Source organism: Zonotrichia leucophrys, chromosome 1A (genome assembly GCF_028769735.1).
Source record: "Zonotrichia leucophrys gambelii isolate GWCS_2022_RI chromosome 1A, RI_Zleu_2.0, whole genome shotgun sequence".
NCBI lineage: Eukaryota > Metazoa > Chordata > Aves > Passeriformes > Passerellidae > Zonotrichia > Zonotrichia leucophrys.
The window spans coordinates 63,443,771-63,467,989 of NC_088170.1; the positions used below are offsets into that span (position 1 = coordinate 63,443,771).

The 24,219-nt window shown below is 37.5% G+C and overlaps 1 protein-coding gene across 3 annotated transcripts in view; it reads right to left on the reverse strand.

The window, feature by feature from the left end:
- The window catches only part of SEMA3A (semaphorin 3A), a 236,677-nt gene that overhangs the window by 112,960 nt on the left and 99,498 nt on the right, over positions 1–24,219 (reverse strand). For all 3 annotated transcript variants that reach the window (XM_064702968.1, XM_064702969.1, XM_064702970.1), the window contains 2 exons: positions 5,161–5,318; positions 2,465–2,527 (listed from right to left, as the gene is read on the reverse strand). In XM_064702968.1, the coding sequence (XP_064559038.1) occupies positions 2,465–2,527; positions 5,161–5,318 (221 nt within the window). The remainder of the gene's footprint in view (positions 1–2,464; positions 2,528–5,160; positions 5,319–24,219) is intronic.

A 24,219-nucleotide genomic window follows, 5' to 3' on the forward strand; every position in this document is an offset into this window, starting at 1 on the left:
GCGTGGACCATCCTGAGCCAGAACCTGCTGTGCTGACACGGGCATGACTGACAGCATCAGGACCAGGAATCCCTCTGAAGGAGCAAAAACAACGCTGAATTACCTCTTCTAATGATGAGGGGAAATCTCAGAGGTCATTGCTGAGGTCAGCAGTGGGGCAGGGCCGGGGCTGTGCTTGTGCTGCAGCTGCTGCAGCGCACCTGGCCCATTAGTGGGGGCTGCATTTTCAGCACTGACTTACCCTGGAGATCAATAATTAAAAGGAGAGGTTTTTTTTAAAAAAATAGACCTCAATGCAGAAGTATAGGCTGTCATGTAGAAAGTTTTGAACCACCACAAGTGAGGAGTATATAATATCTTAGAAGTGGTACATGCTGAAAGCAGTATTATATCGAGCCTGGTTTATAAGTCGCTTTATTTGTCCTCTTTTTCTCCTGTTCCCTCTAATCAGAGTTTGTTGAGTTATTTTTATGGCCTTTATATTTCACACTCCCAAGGTACTGACAATGGCTTTAAGAAATAAATAAGAGAGGAAAAGTAAGATTTTTTTAAATTATCTGTACTTAGAGCTAAAGAAGTTGCATTAAATATGTTACTTGTAATGCACTGGTTTTTGGCATGGTAGCTGTAAATATTTAAAGACAATGTTCTGATCACATCAAGATATGTATTCCCTCTTTATAGCATCCTAAATATTTTTTTTATTTCTCACCTACTACTGTAGAGAGCCCTAAAATTACAAAAAAACAAAAAACAACACTCCCCCCAAAAAAGCAAAACCACCCCAAACAACCTTACAGGATCTAACCTTACAGGATCGACTGCCAGGATCACACACTGCACTGCACAGTGGTGTGGGCTTCACCTACTCATGATCAGCAGGTGCAGCTGTCCTTGTATCACAGGAAGCTAAGAACCAAGGTGAATAAAAGTTAGAGTATGAGGAGTCCTCTCAAGCTCACCACAGTCAGCTTACTCCAGATGTGTCTCTACAATTTTAAACAACTAAACTGAATTAGAATATGCTTAGTCAAATGTATAAAACATACTCTTTCTTACTATGGTGAGTTTCTAAAAATAATTATTAAAAAAACTAAGAATATGCCTTCATGCTAGTTACTGAATCTTTTATTAGTTTTCTAGGTTTTTACTCCAGTCATGACAAAAAATCTACTTAATGCAATTTCATAATACTTCACATGAGATGAAGCAGGAAGGTTAGTTAGTTTGCTCATATATTTAACACTACCCCCTTTTCTTAACCTTGAATATTAGCTATTCTAGGCTTCACCTTGCAAAGTACTGCTGGAAATCATTTGTGGACATGAGCATGGATTACTTTAAATGCATTATTTCTCTATAATGAGATAGCCTGGGTATCTGGCATTTCAGCTGTCCCATCACACATTTAGCTTAGCCCATATTTCTTACTTTTTACCCAATCTACCTCTACTGCTCCCAGATGGCATTTTCTGAAGACAACTGTCCTCTATGGCCTAGGTAAAGACTGATGAGACTATTTTTATTATGACCCAGGAAATTATTCAAATGGAGCTCTCCAGAGGCATATGGTTGGCATTATGAATATTTTACAGAATCATCTCTGAAAATCAGGCCAATAGCATATACACACGGGGCCAAGTTCCACTCTCACTTCTACCTTGGCAACCACGATGATTTCCCACTTGGCTTTTCTATGCAAGTATTTGTTTGGCTTATTGCATGCATGTATTTTTTATCTGATTTTCCCCCTTTTCTTCAGCCCTATTTCCCACACTGTTCTATAAAGAAGACAGCTACTGTCAGTGTGGAATGATTGCTATTTGGGGGCTGCTGGCTATGTCTCTCTTACCTCATAAATACAGGGAATAGGATGTACACAGGAATGAGGGGAAATGTTCAGAAAATGACGCCTGGTGTAGCAGTGTCTTTCCTGACTTTCCTGAGGCACTAAAACTGATGCAGAACGTTTACACCACCTTGACCTCAATATTGCCATGAACTCCATGCAGGAAAGGGCTCTGGGGAACCCACTGGCTCCAGAGAGATGCTACAAAGAGAAAGCATTCCTTGGAACTCCCTTGAGAACTGGGACCTGGAGCAGGGCAAAAATGGGTCAAAACATTATGTACCTTCTCATCAGGAGATGAGTATGCAAGGGCTGACATTTCTCATTCTGATATTTCTTCTTTCCTACTGATTTTTTTATTCCTTGGTATATAAATTTTATTTTATCTGTATGATTTCCATGTATAAATTGAAACACTTGGTAATTAATATAATAACACTTCTTAAAAACCCTTCTATATAAGAGGACTGAGAAAACTCAAGAGTGAAGTTATGATCAGATGTGTGACCTTACAGAGAAGGAAAAATACTTTAAGAATTAACACAGTAGGACATGATAAAATATTTACAATGTTTTATAAAAGGAAAAAAAACTCTAAAAAAGATTTGTACTTACCACAATATCTTTTCCAGCCCACTTGCACTCATCCCTTCGGGAATGTGATACAGGCCAAACAATCTAAAGACACAAAACAAAAATCACATTGTGTTATTTCATGCTTCAGCATTCACAAATTGGAGGCCAAATGCTTACAGAGTCCCTTTACCCAATTTACCTCTCCCCCCATTCTTTTCCTTATTTCCTTTTTTTCTTTAAATTTGACAACAAAGGAATGAAATATTGGGAGCAAAACCAGCAACAATACGTGTCATGGTAAAAACAATCTTGAAGTCTGCATTGTGAATCTCAGCTGTGAATCTCCAGTCCTAATGATAAGAGAGTTGACTCTCCATTGACTGAGTGTTCTTTTAATCTTTTAAATCTCACCAAATTTAAATGCAATCCCACATTAGAGTCCCAGCATCAGAAATAAAGTGTTTGCCTCTTCTATTAGAGTGTATCTAATAGTTCACTCTTTTGCTGGTTCAGTTAATTAAATAATAAAAAACTAGTCATGGTATTTGACAAATATTGCACCATCAAAATAGAAATGTTTATGCTGTTTCTATAGAGCCACCCTAAAGCAACTAATCCTAAATCTAGGTTTTCTGTAGTGTTTGCTTAGCAGAAAATGGATCTCACCTCATACAGAGAAAATCCAGAGACCCTCACAGTCAATTATTCATGTTTCTTTGAAAAGCTTTTAGGAATTACATATAGAATAAAACATGATCTTCCCATAAAATGCCAGGCTATTCATTTGGGAGCCTCAGATAATGCAATATGAATGGCCTTAAGTCTGGATTACAGTCTTGGTGTTCAATATAGCTTGTTAATAGAGAGCAAAAGGCAAAATATTAAAAAAAAAGATGGAATGTTAGTGACTGAAGAGGTCAAAGGAGATGTTGCAGATGATATTTGGAAATATAGTTTGCAACATTTTTTAAATTCAAAATTTTCTTAATGGAATCCAAACAGCAATCAAACACCATAAGTCTATAAAATAAGGCTGAAAATTTTATGAGCACATTCTCTCTCAGAGGATTCCCACTACTTCCTGTTGCTATTCTCAGCTTAAAATGTGCAGATATGTGAAAATTTAAATTTACTAGGTTGAAAAACATTAACCAAACTTCTCAGATATCCCAAAAGGACCAGTTCAAGTTTAGTTCAAGTTTTGGGCAAAAATCTGAGTATTTTTCAAACCAGTGTATTTCAAGACAGATGTTCTTTCTCCTTAGTCTCACAGTAAAATCTTTTCCTCTAATTTGATTTAAAAGACAGCTAAGTCAAACTGGTTTTAGTACATTGAAAAATTTGGCTTTTTGAGTTTTGATGTTGCCATCAGCATTTAGACAGAAACCTGAGGAGTTTTCTTAGGTGGCAGAAGCAATAACTGATGAAGTTTGAGCTCAAGTGTACCACTGGCTGCTTTGTAATTTTGATTGAAGTGTCTTACACGACTCTCCTCTCTATAATAAACAGATCCCCAAACTCTTAAAGACTTTTGCCTGTTCTTAAATCTACTCTAAATTCTCTAAGTCTGTTGCTAACATACAATTCCATGTTACTGACAGCAGTTCTTTATTTAATCTCTTAATATTTGTATACAAAGTCAAACAGTGTTCTAAAAGTATCTGAATATGTAAGTACATAAAATACAATCACTCCCATTCTACAGAGCTCTTTTCTGCAATGGAAACACCTTCTTTCCTTTAATTATTCCAGATGTTTTGCACATTAAGCTATTGACCCCTCAGAGAATTCAAATAAATAGCTAGTTTCCTTTATAGCTGCTCTAAAGAGAATAGAAAAGAAAATACTCAGTTTTCCTTTTATCCTCTTATCCTTAGAGAATACAAATGAATAGCCTGTCTTCCCTCTGAACAGAAAACACAAGGTATTTATTGCTATCATCTTAGGAAGCTAATAGTCAAACGGCCAAAAGGTCAGGAACACTAAGAAAAAAAAATAATCCCTGGGTATTGAAGCAATATATCTCTCATAAAAGGGTACTCTCTGGATTTTAAAATGTGCCATCGAAATACTTAATATACCAAATAAAACCTCCATCCCATTGTTTACCTTCTTGACATTTTGTCTTACTAAAGAAAAGGAAAACTTAATTATTTATTTGGATTCCAGCAGAAGAATGACACTAAACTGCTTGTCAGCTTTTAATTAGTCACCAACTTTCACTGGGAAATTACAATCTCCATCAAGAATGGCAATATTTTATGGACTTGTTATTCTTTTATTAATACTGGAACTGTTTTGTTTCAAAAGCAGCAGAGCAGAGTGCCTACAAGTGCTGAGTTAAGGAAGAAAAATCAACACTTGGACTCCCAAAAAGATTCTTTTATCTGCAGACAAATACAGAGCAGTATGGTCTTTCTGTTTAAGCTGTCATAACAGATGCTTGGCTTTTTTAGCAGTTGCCATGTTTGGGAAATAGCTGGATTATTCACTTATCATTGACTTCTTTTTTTGTAGTCTTATTAAAAAAAATATTGTAGATTATATAGTCAAAGGTCACAGGCTCACTATAAATTTCTTTTCATAGAGTCAGCAAATATTTTTGTCGTAACAGTACTCCTGGCATCCAAACACTTCCTATATAATTCCAACAGTGCACAACATAGGCTGAGCAATAACAAGTTTTTAACATTCAAAGCACATATTTACATTGTACAGAACATGAATGAATGTACCTTTTGATATTCCTTGATGTTAACCAGGTTGAAAGAAAATATGTGATCCTTTGCTCCAACGTACAGCCGGCCGCGTTCTTCGTCCAAGAGGAAAGTGTGGTAACTGGAGCTATTAGCTAGTCCATTGAAATTGATTACATTATTGGATTCCAACATTTCTGTAAGATAAAGGTTAATACTTCTGTTGTTAATATGGTCAAAGAACATAGAAACTTTTATTTTGACTTGTACAGATATAATTTTAGGAATTTGTGCTCATGGTGTAGAAACAAGTGAAAACATTATTTATCTGGGCCCCTGAATGTGTTTTTATTTCAAGCACCCAAACTGCTTGTGAGATTCAGCTCTACAAAGAGGTTGAAACAACAGTGAAATCAATTAAAAACCTGCATGAGCATTTAGGTGGTAAAATTCTATCCATGTAGCTCATCAACTGTTGGACAAAGTTCAATTTAGTTCAATCAATGAGATTTACAAGGATAAACTTGGGGATAACTGACTGATAACCACATCTAAACACAAAAACTATTTCCAGCAGAAAAAAACATTTTATAAAGATCTGTAAGTTATGAGAAAAGTGATAAGAATGGCTAACTGATGAGATAAAATAACATGTAGCATCTTTTTTTAAATGTATTATCTCGTGAGCTTTCTCACACAAGTAGCATGTTGTTCCCTTGCTTGGAAAAAGAATTTAACTAGAGAAAGTACCCTTGCTTCTCTTTAAACTCAAGAGTAATTTTCTAGTTCTGATATTCCTCACAGAGATTTGCATTTGCCATAGACAGCATTTTTTTAAGCACAAGGATCCACGGAATCATCTTAGCTATTCAAACACTAACAAAGTCATATGCATTTTTCTGAAAAATGCTTTTACCTTAAGTTATGGACCATAATAGTATAAATATTAATGAGAAATCACTTTCTTTATGCCTATCTATATTCATATTGGGACCAAAACCAAACCATCTCTATCATTTTAAGGCATGTCTCCACTAGTAAGTCATCAATAAGAAAGATTCCTGGTGATCACAAATCCTACATGGTTCTAGCCCTGAGCTTGTGAATGAAGAAGGCAAACACCCAGCTTTAGGAGCAGGAGCAGCTCCATTGATGGAGCCATAAAGACAGATGAGAAAGGAGTGAATACATCAGCATCCCAAGGGCTGATGGCCAGAGGGCATGGCTTGAGTTTCAGGTATGTAATGTCTGCATCAATTCTGCCACATGTGAAAGGCAAGGATGTATGTAACTCCTCTGAGACCATATGCCAAATGCCTGCATGTCCAGGATTCACCTAACAGTGCACCTACCTCCTATGGCTTTTCAGTAAGATCACTCCCATTTTCCCCAATTCTTCCAACTGACAAGTGAGTAATCCCATATACTGACTGAAATCAAGGAGAAACTGCTGTTAAAAGTTTCTGCCTAATTTTCAACTCATTTCCTCCTTTTTAACTCATTCTTTTATATGAACAAGGAAGATGTTAGGTGGGGATTTTTTGGACCTAGGTAATAGTGATACTTATGATTTTACAGAATTTCACACCTGCAGCTTTGTAGCTCTGCAGATGTTAAATCTATTTTTGATGTTCCCTTATACCAGGTGGATTTTGAAGCAGGTTGAAACTCTGCAAAAACATTAGTAGGCAACATTCTCAAGGAAGACAAACACTGTTAGTTGCATACCATTTAAGATAGCTTTTAGCTTTAATATGCTTTGTATTTATTTGGAAAAGCTCTCACTACCACCAAAAATAGTTAATTCATGTAGCAGTGTAGCAAAGCATCAGAGCAGACACCATATTTTGTTCCTTATTCTACACTTTTTCTCACTAAATATAACTATACATTTATATCACAAATTGTACCACTCAAGACTGAAGCTCACTTTTTAAAAATTATTTTTCCTTTAAATGTAACAATCAAATTACCTCAAGCAGTCTTGTCAAAATAATTCTTATGGCTTCCTGCCAAGTTCTAGAATTTGACTCTATTGTCCTCCAGTTCACTTATTTGCATTTTGTAAGAGACTTTACTAATTCTCTTTACTCTGTAATGACTGATTCAGATGTTGAATGTCGACTTGCTGAATAGTGAGTGATGTAGATGATTGATTGCTTAACTTGTCTTAAAACTCTCTCTTGGCTAGAAATGCTCTGCTGTCATCTGTATCTGATCATTTTTCTTATAATACAGCTGTCAAAAACCTTTGTAATTTTTTCATCTTTGTTGGTTTGAACTCATATACGTATGATTCTGCCCTTTGTGACTGCAGCGTAAAGACAAGTGTCTGCTGAAGCCAATGTTACACAAAGGTAAAACTGATAAAAATGAAAATGAGATCAGTTAGGCACACAGCTACTTGGCTTAAAAGAAGCCTGATATGATTTTGCTAATGTAGAGTTCTAAATATTCACATGTACAGATGGTGATTGATGGTCGGTTTTTTTCTTTCTAATATTAATGAAAAATGTGAGATCATAGCATTGGAGTCTAAGGTTTATTATGGCCAAGAGTAAATTACATCATCATCTTCACTGTTCATAAGTCTCCACAGTAAAACTTAAAAGGACCAGGTGTGGCTGTGCAGGGAAATATATAAAGGGGTTTTTTTTTTCTTTTAATTTTCTGTGACTTTCAGAGCATGCAACCCAAACACTGCTGGGTTTTTTATGAACATGCAATTTAAAGTCAAACTAAAAGCTAAATTCCATTTCCTTCTCTAAGAATGGGACATTTCTTCTAGGTTTTAATTCATTATGTGTCATATTGTAACATTACTGACTTTTGCAGATGACAACTGGATTTCTAGGGTCTGTTGCTCAAAAGATTAGGCCTACACATGCTCCAAACAGTGAATTTTAAATCACATGACATCAAGTTTCTCCCTGTCAGGGATCAGGTTGAAAATATAGGCTGAGGAGAAAAATGTCCTTTGTGTGTTGATGATTCTCAGTCACTACTTATTTAGGTAGGTTTGAGCTATATCAAAAGTAGGAGGAGAAATCCTAAATAATTTTTGCAGTTCCTTTGCTGTTGATTCTAACTGATATGTACTCATTCAGTGATGAATTGGCTTTACAGCCCCCTCTGGAAAAGGGTGTTGAAGAGAAAAGCAGTGGCATTTGCACAATCAATACAAATTAAGTATTCCACCTCCTCAAATTCATTAATTTTAAAGTGTTTACTATCCAGTGTCTTCAGTATGCAATGAGTGTCTATTGCTGAGAGAAGGAGCAAAGACAGGGCTCAATCCCAGAAGGGCACTGGCATCCATCAATTCTACTAAGAGTCCATCACTCATGCTGGCAAGGTTAGTGGATGATCAGTGATAACATAAACCCAAGATTTACAACAAAGATTGCATTGTAATGACAAGAGGAAATGATAAATGCATTCAATTAATCAATTAAATTAATACTGTCTACTAGCATAGCCTAAATATTTTCCCTTTTTTTTTCTTATTATTAAACGTTGGCCTAGCCATGTTCTGTGCAGACAGGTAATGGCTGCCCACTCATAAAGTCTTCTTTTTTTCCTTTTTTACATCCTCTGTGATCTGTGCAGTTATTTTCATTGCACAGATGTAACATTACTCCACCATTTCTTCAGTAATTTCCCAGAGAATTTCTTCAGTAATTGCCCTGAGATAATTTTCTCATTTCTTTTTGACACATCCTCAGCTGTAGTCACACCTGTACTTTGAACAGGAATGAATGAGCCCTATACAGTTAACCCCTGCACACTACAACTAGCATTGTCTGTGAAATGCTGCATGAGGTAGATTTGAAGTGGGGGTGGTATTTTTAAGGTAAAAGAGGTGTCATTGCTTTTGTTACTGGTGCTTCATTCCCACATTTATTAAGTGTTGCAGGTGACCAAAACAATTTCAAATGCACCATACCTTAAAAAATAATCATATTATAATGAATGTGATGATCACTGAAACCAGATGGAGATTAAATTTCTCAGGGTTTGTGGGCTAGATGCCCCTAATAACCACTTCAACTAGCTTTAATTCACATTCCTGACTTACTTTCTCCATCTTAGTCTCCTTTCCCAGCCAGTGTCCAAGCTTGAAGTATTTGACCTCTTCAAAGTGCTTTTCTGTAGACTCTGCATGGTCTTTTTTCTATTAACTGATGTGTCTGTTGATCCAGTCTGACTTGTGTCAGAACATTCACTTTGCCAGAGAGAGTTGGCAAATTTACAGAAGAAAACCAGTCCCTAACTCTTGCCTTCCTTTTAATACGTGGTTATTTAATTTGCTAATGGAATTGTAACTTAATAGTATATATACACACAGAGGGCCAAATTCCTGCTGTGAAATCCATGGAGATATGCATGCACAAGGAATGTAGATTTGGTTTATTTTTATCACACTTCTTCATTAAAGAAGAAGCCAGAAAACCACAGCTATAGCTGAGATGAATACAGTCATGCAGATCCTGAAGTTTGGTTTATCCATGGTTGGTATTCCACTGTAAACCTTGTTTTATGTCTGTGTTCCCTCAGTGGAGTTTGTCAGGAGGAGAACATAACAAAAGAAAACCATCTTATTTTTCACTTATCTACTAGGAGGCAAACTATCTTTAATCTTTTTAGCAAGAGGGAGTTTTTCTGTGTAACAACTTAGAAAATTTGCGGGCTTTGGCCTACGTCCCTGTTACAGACTTCACAACGACACACACCAGCCAAGACTGTTTTTGTTGATCAGGGTCAAAAGGGCACATCAATTTCTCTGAAAACCAGAGGGAAGGTTTCCTAGTCTCCTCAGCAGGACTCAAATCTGGCCCTGTCCTATTCCTGGTGACTCTGCAGGGAGTGCTGCTCGTCACAACACGCTCCCCAAGCCGACGAGTGGGCTGCTGGTTGCACAAAACTCCCGGCCTGCATTCCTCTGCCAGCAGCGATAAGATCTCGCTGGAGATCTCCCAGCAGCAGGTAAAAGATGAGTCAAGGCCATTATGCCATCAAACAGGGATTTTGCTGAACTGTGAGCAGTGCCTCCCACAACGTCATGCTGGAACATTTCCTTCTTCTCTCGCCAGGCTTCTACTTTGGCTGCAGAGGATCAGGTGGCCACATGTTTGCACATGCATTTCTTGCTTACACAGATGCATATTGTGCCTGTTCTGTATATCAGCATGTGCATCTTTCTAAACAATCCCAGGTGTAAATTAGTCATTGCTCTTTGAGTAATTATTTGCTGAATTCTTAGATACACACAAGGAAAGGAGTGGGTATTTTAACTTCCAACCTCTCCTGCAGCTTCCCCATTTCATTGCTGTGAGTGCAGATGGTGACTTCTGCCCCAGTCAAGCAGTTATGGAAAAGGCAGGGCCTGGCAGGAAATCAAGAGAGCTTCCTGCAAGGCATGAGCCAGCAGAGCTATGTGGCAAAACCAGCAGTATAAGCATGGAAAATGCACAGAACTTGTTGGGAGCCCAGTCCCCACCTAGACAAGACAATGGCTGTCATACAGTGACACTTCAGTGGAGTATTTCCATATATAATGGAAAACACCAGTCTGAAATCAGGTGAGCTTGACCCCATGCCAGGTCTAATGCTTAGTAAAATGGCCAGTATCCTGGAGGATAACAACTCCTTTCCCCCACCCAGGATTTAACTACTTTACACCACAATTATTTTCTTTCATTGACTCATCAGACATCACTGGGACCTTAGGATCTAGCCCTTAGTGAGGAGAATGGTTCAGTCCCCCACCCCAATTAAAAATAACTTGCTAACAGTTTGTGGTACAATTCAAACTTCTAGAAAACAAAACAAGGAAGACTAATTTAACCTTTTTTTTTTTTTTAGCATTTCACCTGAGGAGGGAGAATAATTGCAGAAATATTTGGTTTGCAACATCTTTTAGTTTAACTAGAGAGATTATATGTCTCACTAATATTCAAACTGTTCCAATATTTCCAAACTATTTTTACCAGTTAGTCTTTGATTTCATATTAGGAGCAGAAGAATAGAAACATACAAAATATCAACACCATCCCCTCCAAAAAAAACCCCCAACAACTTATGCTTTCAGATAATTTTAGAATTATGCTGCTTGAAAATACCAGAAAGTGATCAGTTTTATCTCAAATGAAACAAAAAACAGGCTTATGAAGTGTATGAGATCACATAGTGCAGTAAGTGATTTATCCATTTTTAGAAATGTAACATGAAAACTTGTAATCAGCACCTTTGGGTTTTTGCTACACTAGTCACAGAAACTTGAAACTACACAGCGTTTGTTGTTGATGGCAATTCAGTGTTATTGTAATTTGAATGAGATAAATCACTGGGAGAAAAGGGAGGGTTATCTTATCAGTAATCAAAATACAATTGGAACAGAGCCCCTCACAGCTGTTCAATCAGTCCCAGCTTTCATCCTCTTCATCTACCTTATCATAACAGTTGCCAATCACCTGGTTTCACTGAACTCTACTAAAAGGAGAAAAAAACAGTACCATATTTGTTTTTGAGCAAAACTTCTGCTTCTGAGAGAACACCTAGTTCAGAAACACAGTTCAGGGAATTATTATAGCTTATCAATTAGAGGTAGCTAGGACAAGATATCAAGTTTTTTGTGCAATCGTGATGTAAACCAAGGATTTTAAATGAAACACTCCTGCCCACCTTTCACTGCAGCAAAGAAAACTTCAGGGCCAGGAGTATAGTTTGATTAAAACCAGATACCTGGAAGAAGGAATGTTACACCCATGTTTTGTTTCAGTTGCACCAGTATAAGCATGGAATCCTTTGACTTCAAAATACTGATGCATATGTTTTTTATACTGTAAAACTGAGAGAAGATTTTAGCTCATTAATGTCAGCACTATTTAACTACATGACAGCCCTTAAAGTGTTTTTGGTTTGAGTAATTGAAGGGGTCACATGACATTTCAAAGACATAAAACATTTAGATTTTTAAAACCAACCTGTTTTCCCTTTATTATTTGTATTATTTGTCCTTTTGGTCTCTGAAAGTGAATCCAGATTATCCCTATGGCTCAGCTGTTTTCTTATAAAACATGAGAAATATTAACCTTTTAGCTAAACAAAGACTTGTAAAGCTTGATCTCATACATTTGTAAAATTATTATAACATCTCATATTATGAATTTGGCTTTGTGAGAAAGGTTATGGCACACATTTAACCATGAACTTCACAAGTATTTAAGCCCAACATTGCCACATAATCACAGACTTACATTACCTATACTACCTATAGCATTTTTTATGTGTGTGTGATGCATCAGGCAGGAATATATGATGGCAAAAAGAGACCATAATCTCGTTTTACCAAGACATTGTCTGTCTAAGGGAAAATTCATCTGTCTTGAGATTTGAGTAGGTAACATCTTTAGCCTCCCATTTGTGCTAGTATAAGAACTGCTCAGGAGAAATAATGGAAGTGATGCATAATAGTAATGAGTACCCAGATCTTAAGGAGATCTATGACTATCAAGGTTCTTTAAAATGTGGCAATAATACAGCAAAATAATGATCTAATGCAAAGTTTATAAACAGTCTAACTCAAATACTAAAAACACTGCAAACATATTAACTCAGCCCTCTGAGTTTGCTTAGCCCAATGTGGCACTGCATGACCTGAAATTGCACCATCTGAGCTAGCACAGGTAAACAGCCAGCTAAATCCTATTCATTAAATAACTCAGTTATCAGATCTAGTTAGAAGTTAATAAATTTTCAACTCTCTCTGTGATACTTCTGTGAAGTTAAGTCTCCAGCGAGCAGAACCGGTACTGGTTATCAATTAAGTAAAACTGTGGGTAGCTGTAACTTCAAGGAGTGATTACCTTATCTATAAACAGCACAGGCCTTGTTTCATTAAATATCATAGCACAGAGGCACAAACAACCTACCATTGCAGGGACTAACACAGACACAGTTGTTCCAAGCAGGAATGAGGTGGGAAGACGGTCACACCCCATCCTCTGCATGCTCGAGCCACACGTTGGGTCCAAGTGTAGCATGGAGCACAATTCTTACTGACTAGTTTCAAATAAAGCAAGAATTTGTGAACTTTTTCTGCCAGAACAAAAGCAAGGCAGGAAAAGAGCTGCTGCTCTCTATAGGCACAGCTACTTGCTGCAGGCTTTGACCATGCTGCACTATAAGTGCACCTGAGTTACCCTGAAACTCACTTACGTACTCACAGCGTCCAACAACACTGGCTAAGAAGCCAGCAAAGATGAATTGATGAATTGATTTTGCTCTTCTTTAATTGTTACTGGATGAAGTTACATGTTAAATTATTAGGGTGTTTTCTCAGGCAAGCTACTTTAAAGTTAGCTCAAAATACATGACTTTATTTTGTCATAATCATGACAATGAAAGTCAGAGATACACAATGCGAAGACAAAATGTCTACATGATGACTTTTGTACAAGTACAATTTGAGAAGTTTTAGGTTTATTTATTATTATTATTAAAGTCAGTTCATCTTCCAAAGAATCATTATTTCTGACTAAAAACTCAGACCTAAAACTGTCTGAATAATGCCAGAACCTGTCATGATGTTTGGGGACTATTACATTAAAAAATTACTTAAATACAATGGTTTTAGAAAATTCCCTTCTGAAAAGGGAACCTCCTAACAACTGAACATGAAAGTCAAAAACTCAATCAGTGTCTTTGTGATTTATACACCATGGGCTATTAGGAGTCAAAAGTAACAAAAATGTCCGTATGTGTACTTGAGTTGCAGTTATGATAAAACCCTTCCTCATGAAAGTTTATTTCTTTCCCAGGACAAAAGTATTAAAGTATTTTTTAACTTTAAATAAATTCTGCTTTCAGGTACTGAATCAATGTACTTCAAAAATAAGTTAGCTCATTTAGAAGAACTAGCAAATATGAGCTGCTAAGTTTCATGGGGATATCAGAGGAAATTTTTTTAAAGATTGGTGGCTCTATTTTCAAGTGTGATTTTGCTGTTTGACAAGCAAGCTACCATTGACTCTTGGAAAGACTAATGGGGTAGGTCTGTAAAGAATTTAGATGTCAAAATTGAGACAGTGTAAGAATGAGGGTGACCTGCAGAGGGTGAGCCATCAGTGAGTGAGTGTCAGTGCTTTCACTAGCTTAACAGGCTGCAAGGGAGATTGTCTCTGCAGCTTCAGACACTGGGATGGAGGAAATCCAACAGAGATAGATTTGATCTGAAATTAAATGAGCTCTAAACTGATGGCAGGCAGGTTTAGATTTGATAGGAGCAAGAAACTCTTTGCTATGAAGGTGGTGAGACACAGGTTGCACAGAGAAGATGTGGATGACCCATCCCTGAAACTGGTCAAGGCCACACTGGATGGGGCTTTGAGCAATCTGGTCTAGTGCAAGGTGCTCCTGCTCACAGCAAGGTGTCCCATACTCTTGGAACTAGATGCTCTACAAGGTCTTTTTCAACATAAACCATTCTATGTTTCTATAAAGTCCTTCTCTGCCTTCTCTGATGTATTTTATTTTTATTACCAAACTGACAATATAAACCTGCACAAAATATTTACTAAGGTGAATTTATTTAATATGCACAATAGGGTTAGGAAAATTCCCTAGAAATTTAGTTGCATGTGCAAAGCTACAAAATTGAGTAAGTAACACTTGTGTTTTCAGCAGATTTATGATGGAAAATGCATCTGACCTGCTTCACAAAAGGTCTTTTTATGCTTGAAAATCATGTGTGAAACTCTTGCCTCTATCTGTGTAACGACTCTTCAAAGTCCTCTGATTAATAAGATGCAAAAAGGGCTTTGGGTTAGTCCTGCTAGTAGGTAAATCATTATAATCATTATAATTTATATAGCAGCTGTCTTAGATGGACTGTGTCCAGGTTTTCATATATGGGTACATATCAGTGACCTCATATTCTTAATTTCAGACACAGCTATCAACACTCCTTCTGTTAAAATTTTGTTTTTCCAGAATGGATCTACCCTTGACTTTGATTACATATCCAGCACTTTAAGGAATTGTCTTTCAACATTAATAGAATGGATGAGTAAAATTCATGCTTGGATTTACATCCTTCTCTCTTCTGATAGCTCTCGTTTCTTCTAATCTGTAAGTGAGGTTTTGGATGAGTTTCAGCAAGGGGCTGAAAGCAATGACTACAGTTAAGCAGTCTGTGTAGCTCACATACAGATACACACAGCTCCACTGTGCACTTTAATTGCAGCAAAATACAGCAGGGACTTCTAACCCCTGACACTCCTTGCACAGACTTCCATGCCAAAATAAAGTGATAATGCCCAATTTTGCTCTTAATTTATCCTAATGAAAACCAAAGGATTTACACCGTGGATAAAAGACTCTGATTGCAGTGGTTCTGCAATGTGTGTAATATATTTATTGTTCATTAGAACAAATTAGTAAACATTATTTATCAAATATTTCCAGTTGCACCTACAACCTTCTGTGCATCAAAAAGGAATTTCCAGTTTTTCACTTCCATCCAAATGTCATAAACATAATTAATCATTCAGCAGCTAACCTCTCATTTCTCAAACCAAAGTGAATTTTCTCATGCCTGATACTGCTCTGTCAATCAAAATTGTAATGTCTTTCAAGTTACACAAAACAAACTAGATCTACTTTTACTATTTTTATAATTGTTACATGCTCAAATAAGAAACAAGAAATTTATAATTAACTGCTAAATATTCAAATGCTTAACATTCAAAATGGAAAGTAAACCTTACAATTTCTACATTCATTTTTTGGATTCTGGGCATACTCTAAAGGGGCTGGAAGGAATGAAATTCTACCTACAATTTCATTACATAGAAGCAAACTTGCAAGTGTAGTTCTGACAACACCAAGAAACTACAGTGTGAAGAGCTTTAAATAGTTTTTAAATCACCCAAAATTTGTCTAAATCCACTTCACACAACACAAAGTTAAACTGTAGAAATTCTTGACATGGGCTGTTGCAAATGGTAAAACTGGTTATAGTTTCAAAGGATAAAGTGGCAAAATGAAGAAAGAAAACTTTTAAGAGGCTATTAAATTTAGAGACACAGCCTCTAGCTCAGCAAGTTCCAGAAATTCAAATTGCAGAAAACTCAGAGAGTATTCTGGGGAACTCCCACTCTCTAATTGACCTAACCCTGTTATCTTCTACTATGCAGAACGCTGGTTATGGAAACACCATACTTTGTGTTTGCTTTGGCTGTGGCTGGAGACAACATATTTTCCTCCTAATTGTGTGTGGATAAAAATGCAGCCATGACCTGAGTCTTGACAAGGAAAGTGAAGATGCAAAACTTGAAATCTAATTCAGCAAAATGACGGCTGCAAATCCTCTCTCAGCTGGCCATGGAACCTCCCTCACCCTTCCTCCTCCCCACTCCTCCTCCCCTCCTCAAGCCCTTTGGGCGAGTGGAAGTACTGCAAAGGGCATAATGTCACAATGATTGAATTCAGTTTCTCTAACAGCATTTCAACTCCTAATCCCTTCTAAATGCCTTTTGTTTTGAAATAACTTGTCCATATTGGATCTTTTAAGTGAACTTCAGAAAGAGCCATCAGCAATTTCCAGTAGAGGTGGAAGAGGAGAAGTGAGTGGATTATCAGCAGCACTCAGGTAGCACCTCCTGTCTGGCTGGGCTTAATGCACGATGGGGTTTGGGTACAACTTCACAGGGCCTGACCTCAGAGCACGGGTTCACTTGCTCAAAGACGCGTCAGTGTAAAAACAGTTGGATTTGTTTGAGCAACAAATCACCTGGTACAGCAGCCCCTATTTAGAGCAGCCTCAGAAGGGGATCCAAAGACAACTGGAAGTAACTTTATGATGTTTTGACTCCAAGACCACTCATCCACTCCCACCTGAACTGGCTCGCAGCAGGTTCCTGGTGGCTGCTCCCAGCTGACATGACCCAGATGCAACGTGTCCAGCCACATCTCCTCCCACCTCCTCAGCAAACGTCAGTAAGAGGGAGGTGACAAGCACACAAATTAGAATGGAAAAAGTGAAAATACTGTTCCAAAAGTAATGAAAACCAAGCAATATTATGTTCAATGAAATTAACTTGGGAGGAGAGGAGGAAAACGCTGGTGTGGCTGCCTGCCGTGCTAAATATCCATCTTTTTCCAGAGGTTTTATTCTTTTCTACTCTCTTTGGACTAGCAGAAAGGTGATCTAGTCTACACCACTGATCCTAGATGTCTCATCATTCTAAATAAACGGTAGCTCTTCTTGCATCAACACAATAGCATCATTATTCTTAGTGTTACCATCAGGAAAGAAAAATAATGGAAGTTTTTATTTCTGAAGCTCCAGTGGAATATAAATGAGAATCATTATACCATTTTTCCTCAAGCCACAAAAACTGCACCTTTCTTACCAAGAGAGAAATCAGAGCTCACATTCGTATCATTTACTTTGTGTCCCTGTCAGAACAGAAGCCTTTAGAGACTGATCTGTAGACTGAAGGTATCAGTGAAATGGTCCAGGCACACTGAAATGGAAAGCAGAGTTTGCCTTATCTTTACTATGTAAAATGAGAATTACCAAAACGTAACAATTTTTGCAAAATGTACTGCGAATTTTAACCTAGTTTATTTTTCCACACTCTGCATTTATTTGCACTTTGTGTGTTTTGAAGCGGGGCCATTTTTCACCTGGATTTAGGAAACGCTGTCCACTGGCACCATATTGCCACGCCAGCACAACGTGAATTTAATGAATTTCTTACACACGTTGTGTAGCCTCAGAGTAAGTTTGGTTCATGTAAAGGACGCATTAAAACTTGGAATGCTGTGGGGGAAAAGGCAGGGCACTTTCCAGCTCCCCTTCCAGACCCAACGATATTATTCATTCTCGGCAGCTCCACTGGTTACTCTACTAATTTCCCTCCAAAAGAACGCTCCTTTGGGTGCAATATTGAAGTGTATGTGTATGTCAACTGCCACACAGGCTTCCAAATGCCCACATTGATCCAAGATACCATGAGTCACTGTTGACAGATGAGGAACATTCACACAAAATCCCCGCTGAAAGTTAAAGGAGAACTCACATTTTTCCTTGATGCTCATACACTAACACATTGTGGTTAATGGTACACTCCAGAGATTTGGGGAGGGGGGCAAATTAAAAAAAAATTGAAGTTACAATTCACCTAAAATTGAACAGGACACTGATTCAGTGTTTCCAAATTAAAGTAGCACTGGGTGGTTCCAAATAAGGTCTAAAGCCACATTTCAGCAGACTAGAAACTGATATAACGATTGCTTTATTGCTTTTAGTACACACAAATTAATTTACAGCAGATGTGGATATAAGTTAAACACTTTAAGTGAAATCTACTAAACATGTCTAAAACTTCTTATTGTCTAGCAAGATTTTGATTAAATTTGGAATAAACTAATGTCATAATATAGTTCCTACATGTTTATAATGTTTGAAGACTAAGTAATACCCAAGAAAGACATTACAAGGCAGTATCATGACATTCTTTCGCAGACCACATTCATACTTCCAAGATGGCTGGGAAAATGACTCCTTGTCCTGATGATAAAGAGCTTTCCTACTGACTCATATATATTTGAAAAGCTTGAGGAATGGATATCTCACAGTCTTGAAAATAGTGAATTACCAATCAGTGTACAACAAATACACTACTTTTTACAAAGTTTTCAAAACTCATCTATACCATTTGTTTCCTGTAATGCCAAATAGATATTCAAAATAAAGTCTCTGCTTTATTTTTTCCCATAAACAAATGTAATTCCAGTAGCAGCTGACACGGCTTTGAGTATAATGGCAAACACTTGGGTTTGTTTCTAGCTAGTCTAATTATGAACGGCATCAGGGTAGATGTGTTTTCTTTTTGTAGCCAGTTATACTAATTTGACCTTCTGGGGAAACAATTTCAAAATGTCAACATTTGCATGCCTGAATCCTGCTATGAACTAAAAGGATTCGTGTGCAGAGGTCCTGCCTCCAGCTGTGACACACTACTTACCTCCTCAGAGGGAGTTAACACATTAATTTGAACAAATGAAATTAGAACAGCCAACTAACTCTCCGTGGTGGGCAGAGGAAACATACCCTGGCCAGAGTGGCTGACTGCAGTTTCAGTGCAGAATTGCTTAATTAAACTGTTGTATGACAGCTGCACAAGGAGTGCATAAACACCCCACAAAAGAGGAGGTCTTTAAGCTTGGAAGTGTAAGCGAACGTAGTACTGAGTTCCTTAAAAGGAAAGTTACTTTTGCCCTTTTTAGAAGTAAAACTTTGAGATTTAAGAGAATAATTTACACATTTGCTGGTTTCTGCAGATGTATATTCCAGAGAGCACTCCTGAGATTCAGATGCTAACAAGTCTGAACAGGAATCTGGTAGAAAGGTCTGCAAGTTGAGGAAGCTCGCATCTGCTGCACTGCTTAGTTCAACCAGTTTGTGACCCCTGAGGTCTAATCCAAAGCCAAGCAAAGGCAGTGGGATTTTACTGATTGTGCTGAAAAGTGCATCAAGCCAATGGATTAAGGGTATGATTCCTATAGGACCTATGTTTTCAGGAACCTCCTCCAAAACATTTACCCTTATAACCTCAGAAACATTTTTTTTAAAGTATGTACTTTAAGCTAAAACACAGGGTCCCAATGGATGTCACTAGGTAACACTCTTATGCACAGAGCTCCAAATACATTCCTTATTTTGTGATTAAATGTTCAAGCTGACATGCTTTACAATGATCTCTGTGGGGAGAATATCAGCAGCGGGAATTTTCTGTTTTGCCTTAGTCCAACTCATCTGAGCTGGAGTGGGATTTAGGAACTGGGATTTGGTGTTGGTTCATGCATGTCCCTTGCATGTCCCACTGTCTGCCATGCTATGTGAGAACTCTGTTTCAGAATAATGCATAAATAATAAACAGTGTGCACTACACTTCACCTGGATACCTGATCTGGGCCCAAGTTTTAGTTGTGTCACGAAGCAGTTTGCCGAAAATAAGTGTTAATGTAGGTCAGTGGAAGTCATGAGGTGCCCCTGGGGATCTCCACAAAGAGATCAAGTCTGCCTATATTTAAGAACATAAATTAATCAACTACCATTTTATTCTGCAAAAGAGACCTCAGCATTAAGCTGGAATGCAGTATTTTAACTGTAGGTATTCATTTATTAACATGACAGATTCAAATGCATGTTTTTTGTATGTTATCTTTACTTTGTTCTATGTGCAGAATGAATGAGAAACATCAAATTTATCTTTCTTTTTGAGCTTTTCATTATTTCTCCTAATGACTACACACCTTTCAAATGCTGATCTGGAATGGGGAATTATTAAATTGCTTTAATAATTTACATTGCTTACATTTACATTGCTTTAATAATTTAAAATTGCTTTACACTGATACTAAGAGAAAAATCTGTGTCAGAAACATGATTCAATTAAAAAGAAGCGGTTGCAATTCCTAACTTACGTAGGCACAAGAAGAGAGAAAACAAAAGTACCATAAACTAACTAACAGGCATTTGATCTGACTCATCAACCCCCAATCTTTGAGAATAACAGGAATCTGTTTGTTCCCTGTCTCACTCATCTCACAGACCAGAATCTGCAATAAATGAATAGGGGTGTTACACACAGATTTCACCTTGCTGCTTTACCCATCCTCATTCTGCTCAAGAGATGCAGAAGTGCCATAAAAATAACAGGGAAAAATAAAGAGGGAATTAAAAGCTGCAAGGTACTTCTGCCTATGAAATGGGCTGCTGAATTGTCCAGTTGTGTGAGGAGAGAAATGCTTCCTCTCTGGAATTCAGATTTGCTAGTAGTCCAGGCTCTGTCACAGATTCACATCCGAAAGTGAATGTCTTGGCCGAAAATTTGCAAATAGAAAGAAGCAAGACACTCACCATGCAAACTTTCAATCCAGAGTGTTACACATTTTGAGAAACCAAAACTATCAATTTATCACAGGAAATACCAGGCAGTTAATTAGTGCTCAAATAATAAGGCATTTACTATGAGGAAACATATGACTTCTAGCCTTAAATCTTATTTAACACACCTTTCTTCTGAATTCAGAAGTTAAATCCTAATTTAGATTCTACACAGTAAAATGTTTCTGCAAGTCAGGAATACAGACTGTACAACAATTAGGGGAACACACTCCACATTTTACCATGGGGCAAAAGCAGAGTGAAATGGACAACCTGTAGTTTCCTCACATCTGAAACCTCCATACATGCATGCACATCCTAATTCCTGTATAATCCTGAGTGGTTTACCTCTTAAAATAAACAGACTCTACCTTATGTCCTTACTGGATTACTGTGAGTAGGATGTTTACATAAAGGATATAGCTAAGTATTCACTGAACATAACAAGACTACAATTCACTCCCATGCATTAGAGCCCATTATAATTTGGTGGCTATATTTAAATAAACCAACATTTAACTATGCTGGCAATTACTATCTAAAGTTAATACTCTAATTGTGTCCAATCTTTTCACTCCAGAGTCTGATTCACCGAACTACCCATTAAGTGTAGATATGAAGATGAGAATTTTGTGTGAGAGAAAGAAAGCATAATTTATAGTCCAGGTGTATGAGATGCCAGTTTAGTAAACATTTGTATTTTCACAGTTAATAATACTAATTACACTGTGCATTACCCTTCATGCAAGGATCTAACCACAATCTATTAAAGAGGACCCAAGTCTCATTCTCAGTCACTTATTTGGGCAGCGTTAGAAGAGTTTCAAGATGGAAATAACTGTTTTAAACCTTTCTTGTACTATCCTAATTGTGAGTTATCTCCATGGCATGAAGCAAAAAATCCTGAAGTTGTGCTGACCTGAACCATGCTGAACCACAGAAACCAAGTGGCATTTCAGGCTGACACAGCAGCACCAAGATTGGAACTTGGTGAGCCTGAGTGAGTAATGTCTGTGGAGAAAAAGAGATGGCTAAGGGGTGATCTAAGTGTTGTCTTTGATTACCTGTTGGGCACAGACACAGAGCAAGAGGTAACACGCACAAGTTGAGTCAGGGAAATACTGAATGAGATATACAGAAGAAAACCTCTTAACTGCAACAATAACCAGAGAGTTTACAGTCTTCACCCTTGGATATCATCAAAACTTGACCCAATCAGACACAAAACCCCCAGTCTAATTTTGAATATAGCCTCGCTTTGAGCAGGAGGTTGAAATAGAACCTTCCAATCATATTTTTTCCCTATGCATGAAATATATTGATTTAGCTGTGATAAATTAGGAGCTAAAAAAAAAGCCAAACAAAACAAAAGAGAACAAACGAACAAACAAAACATAGGACATTATTGGCAAGTTCCTCCTGTTATTAAAACAAACAAAAAAATCCTCCAAAACTTATTAATGTCTCTTAAAGCTGATTTTTCCTGAGGTATTTCTGAGGGTAAGAATTCCCTTACAGTAAGTAAGAGCAGGAAGCAAAATGGGCAACAGGAGATAGAGCACACAGTGATCCTTGTAAAGCAGCTGGGGGATACAGTAGAGTATAAACACTACAGCTTCTCCTTTACTGAGCAAATGAGCTTTCCCTAGAAGACAGAGGACTGAAATGTAAAATGCATTGCAGTTTATGCAGGTCAAATACAGGAATTCAGATGCAATTGTGGCCAGATTCTCAAATAGCATAATAGATGGCAAATAGCTATGTAGATTTTCATCTACTTATCACATTTTCATTTGTTGTACCCTCATAAATTCACAACACAATCTCTTTTAAGTAAAAGCATTTTTAAATCATGCAAACATGAATAGGCAATAGTTCCTCTGGATTGATACTTTCTACAAAATAGTCCTTTATGTATCAGTGCTGTTTGCTTATTACATACCACATTAACAATCCCTGTGAAAAATTTTCATGAGACAATGTGGTAAATAGCAAATAAAAGGGACACAGGTAAATATCACCTTAATGGTGATTAAGTAACAGTCTCAACACACTGAAAAAATTTGTGTCCATTTGACTTCAGCATTCCCCAAATCTCACTCCAGCTGCTGGACAGCATGTGCGCCACAGCCATAAAGAACACAAAGAGACTTAACAAACATGGTTTCACAGTCTATTTTGCAGAAGAATAGTCTGGAAGAAATAGTGAAGGTACTTACAGAGTTCAGAGTGTAATTTGTTGTGGCTATTTAAAAAACAAGGGAATGTTGATACAGAAAGACAAAAGAACTGCAGTGTTAAGAGTTTAACTCCTTTTCCTTTTATGGCCTGTTACTGCATGGCTGAACACTGCCACTTACTTTGTATTTTCAGAACATACTGAATTTAAGAAAACTCTTTTGTTCCACTCGCAGCCCACATGCTGACACAGCAGCTCATCTCTTATTGTTCTGACTTAACTATCACCTGATATATTCGATGTGCTGGAAGATAAGAAGCACAAAGATTCCAGTTACCCTAGAGATACCAAAAGAAGAGTCACTTAGCAAAGAACAGCTGAGCAGAGAGTGTTTCACTCTGGGGTGTGTGTTAGACCCACAAATGTCAGTTCAGAGCCCGTAAGCCAGGAGTCTCTGTTGGGGCTCTGAATGAGCACGGAATGATCTCACCCTCTCCTGACTCCCACACACAGAGGTACACAGCGAAGAGCAGGCTCAACCAGTCTTAAATTCCTCTGACAGTTCAGACTCCAGATAGATTCTGCAGCAGTGCAAGCAGGGCTCATAGCAACAGTTAGAGAGATGTGTTTCGAAGGAACAGATTTATTCAAGGTTAATAAATGTTTCTACTGTCGTTTTCCATGGATGGTAGTTCTGGTGATGAGCAAACCCTCAGGATGGAAATCTAGCTCATAATGAAAGTATTAAAAGCCTGCAGGATCTGATAAGGCACAATACTAGGTAGAAAGGACTGATTCCCATATAGTTCCCATGAAAATTTCTGAGACAGCAGCTTCTCAAAATCTGAGCTCTCACAGCTCCAGCCTTGCCTAGAATAGACATAATCAACCTGTACTTCACCTGTATTGTGTCAACTTGATTTGTATCAAAAATCTGAAGAAGATTATTCTTTAAAAC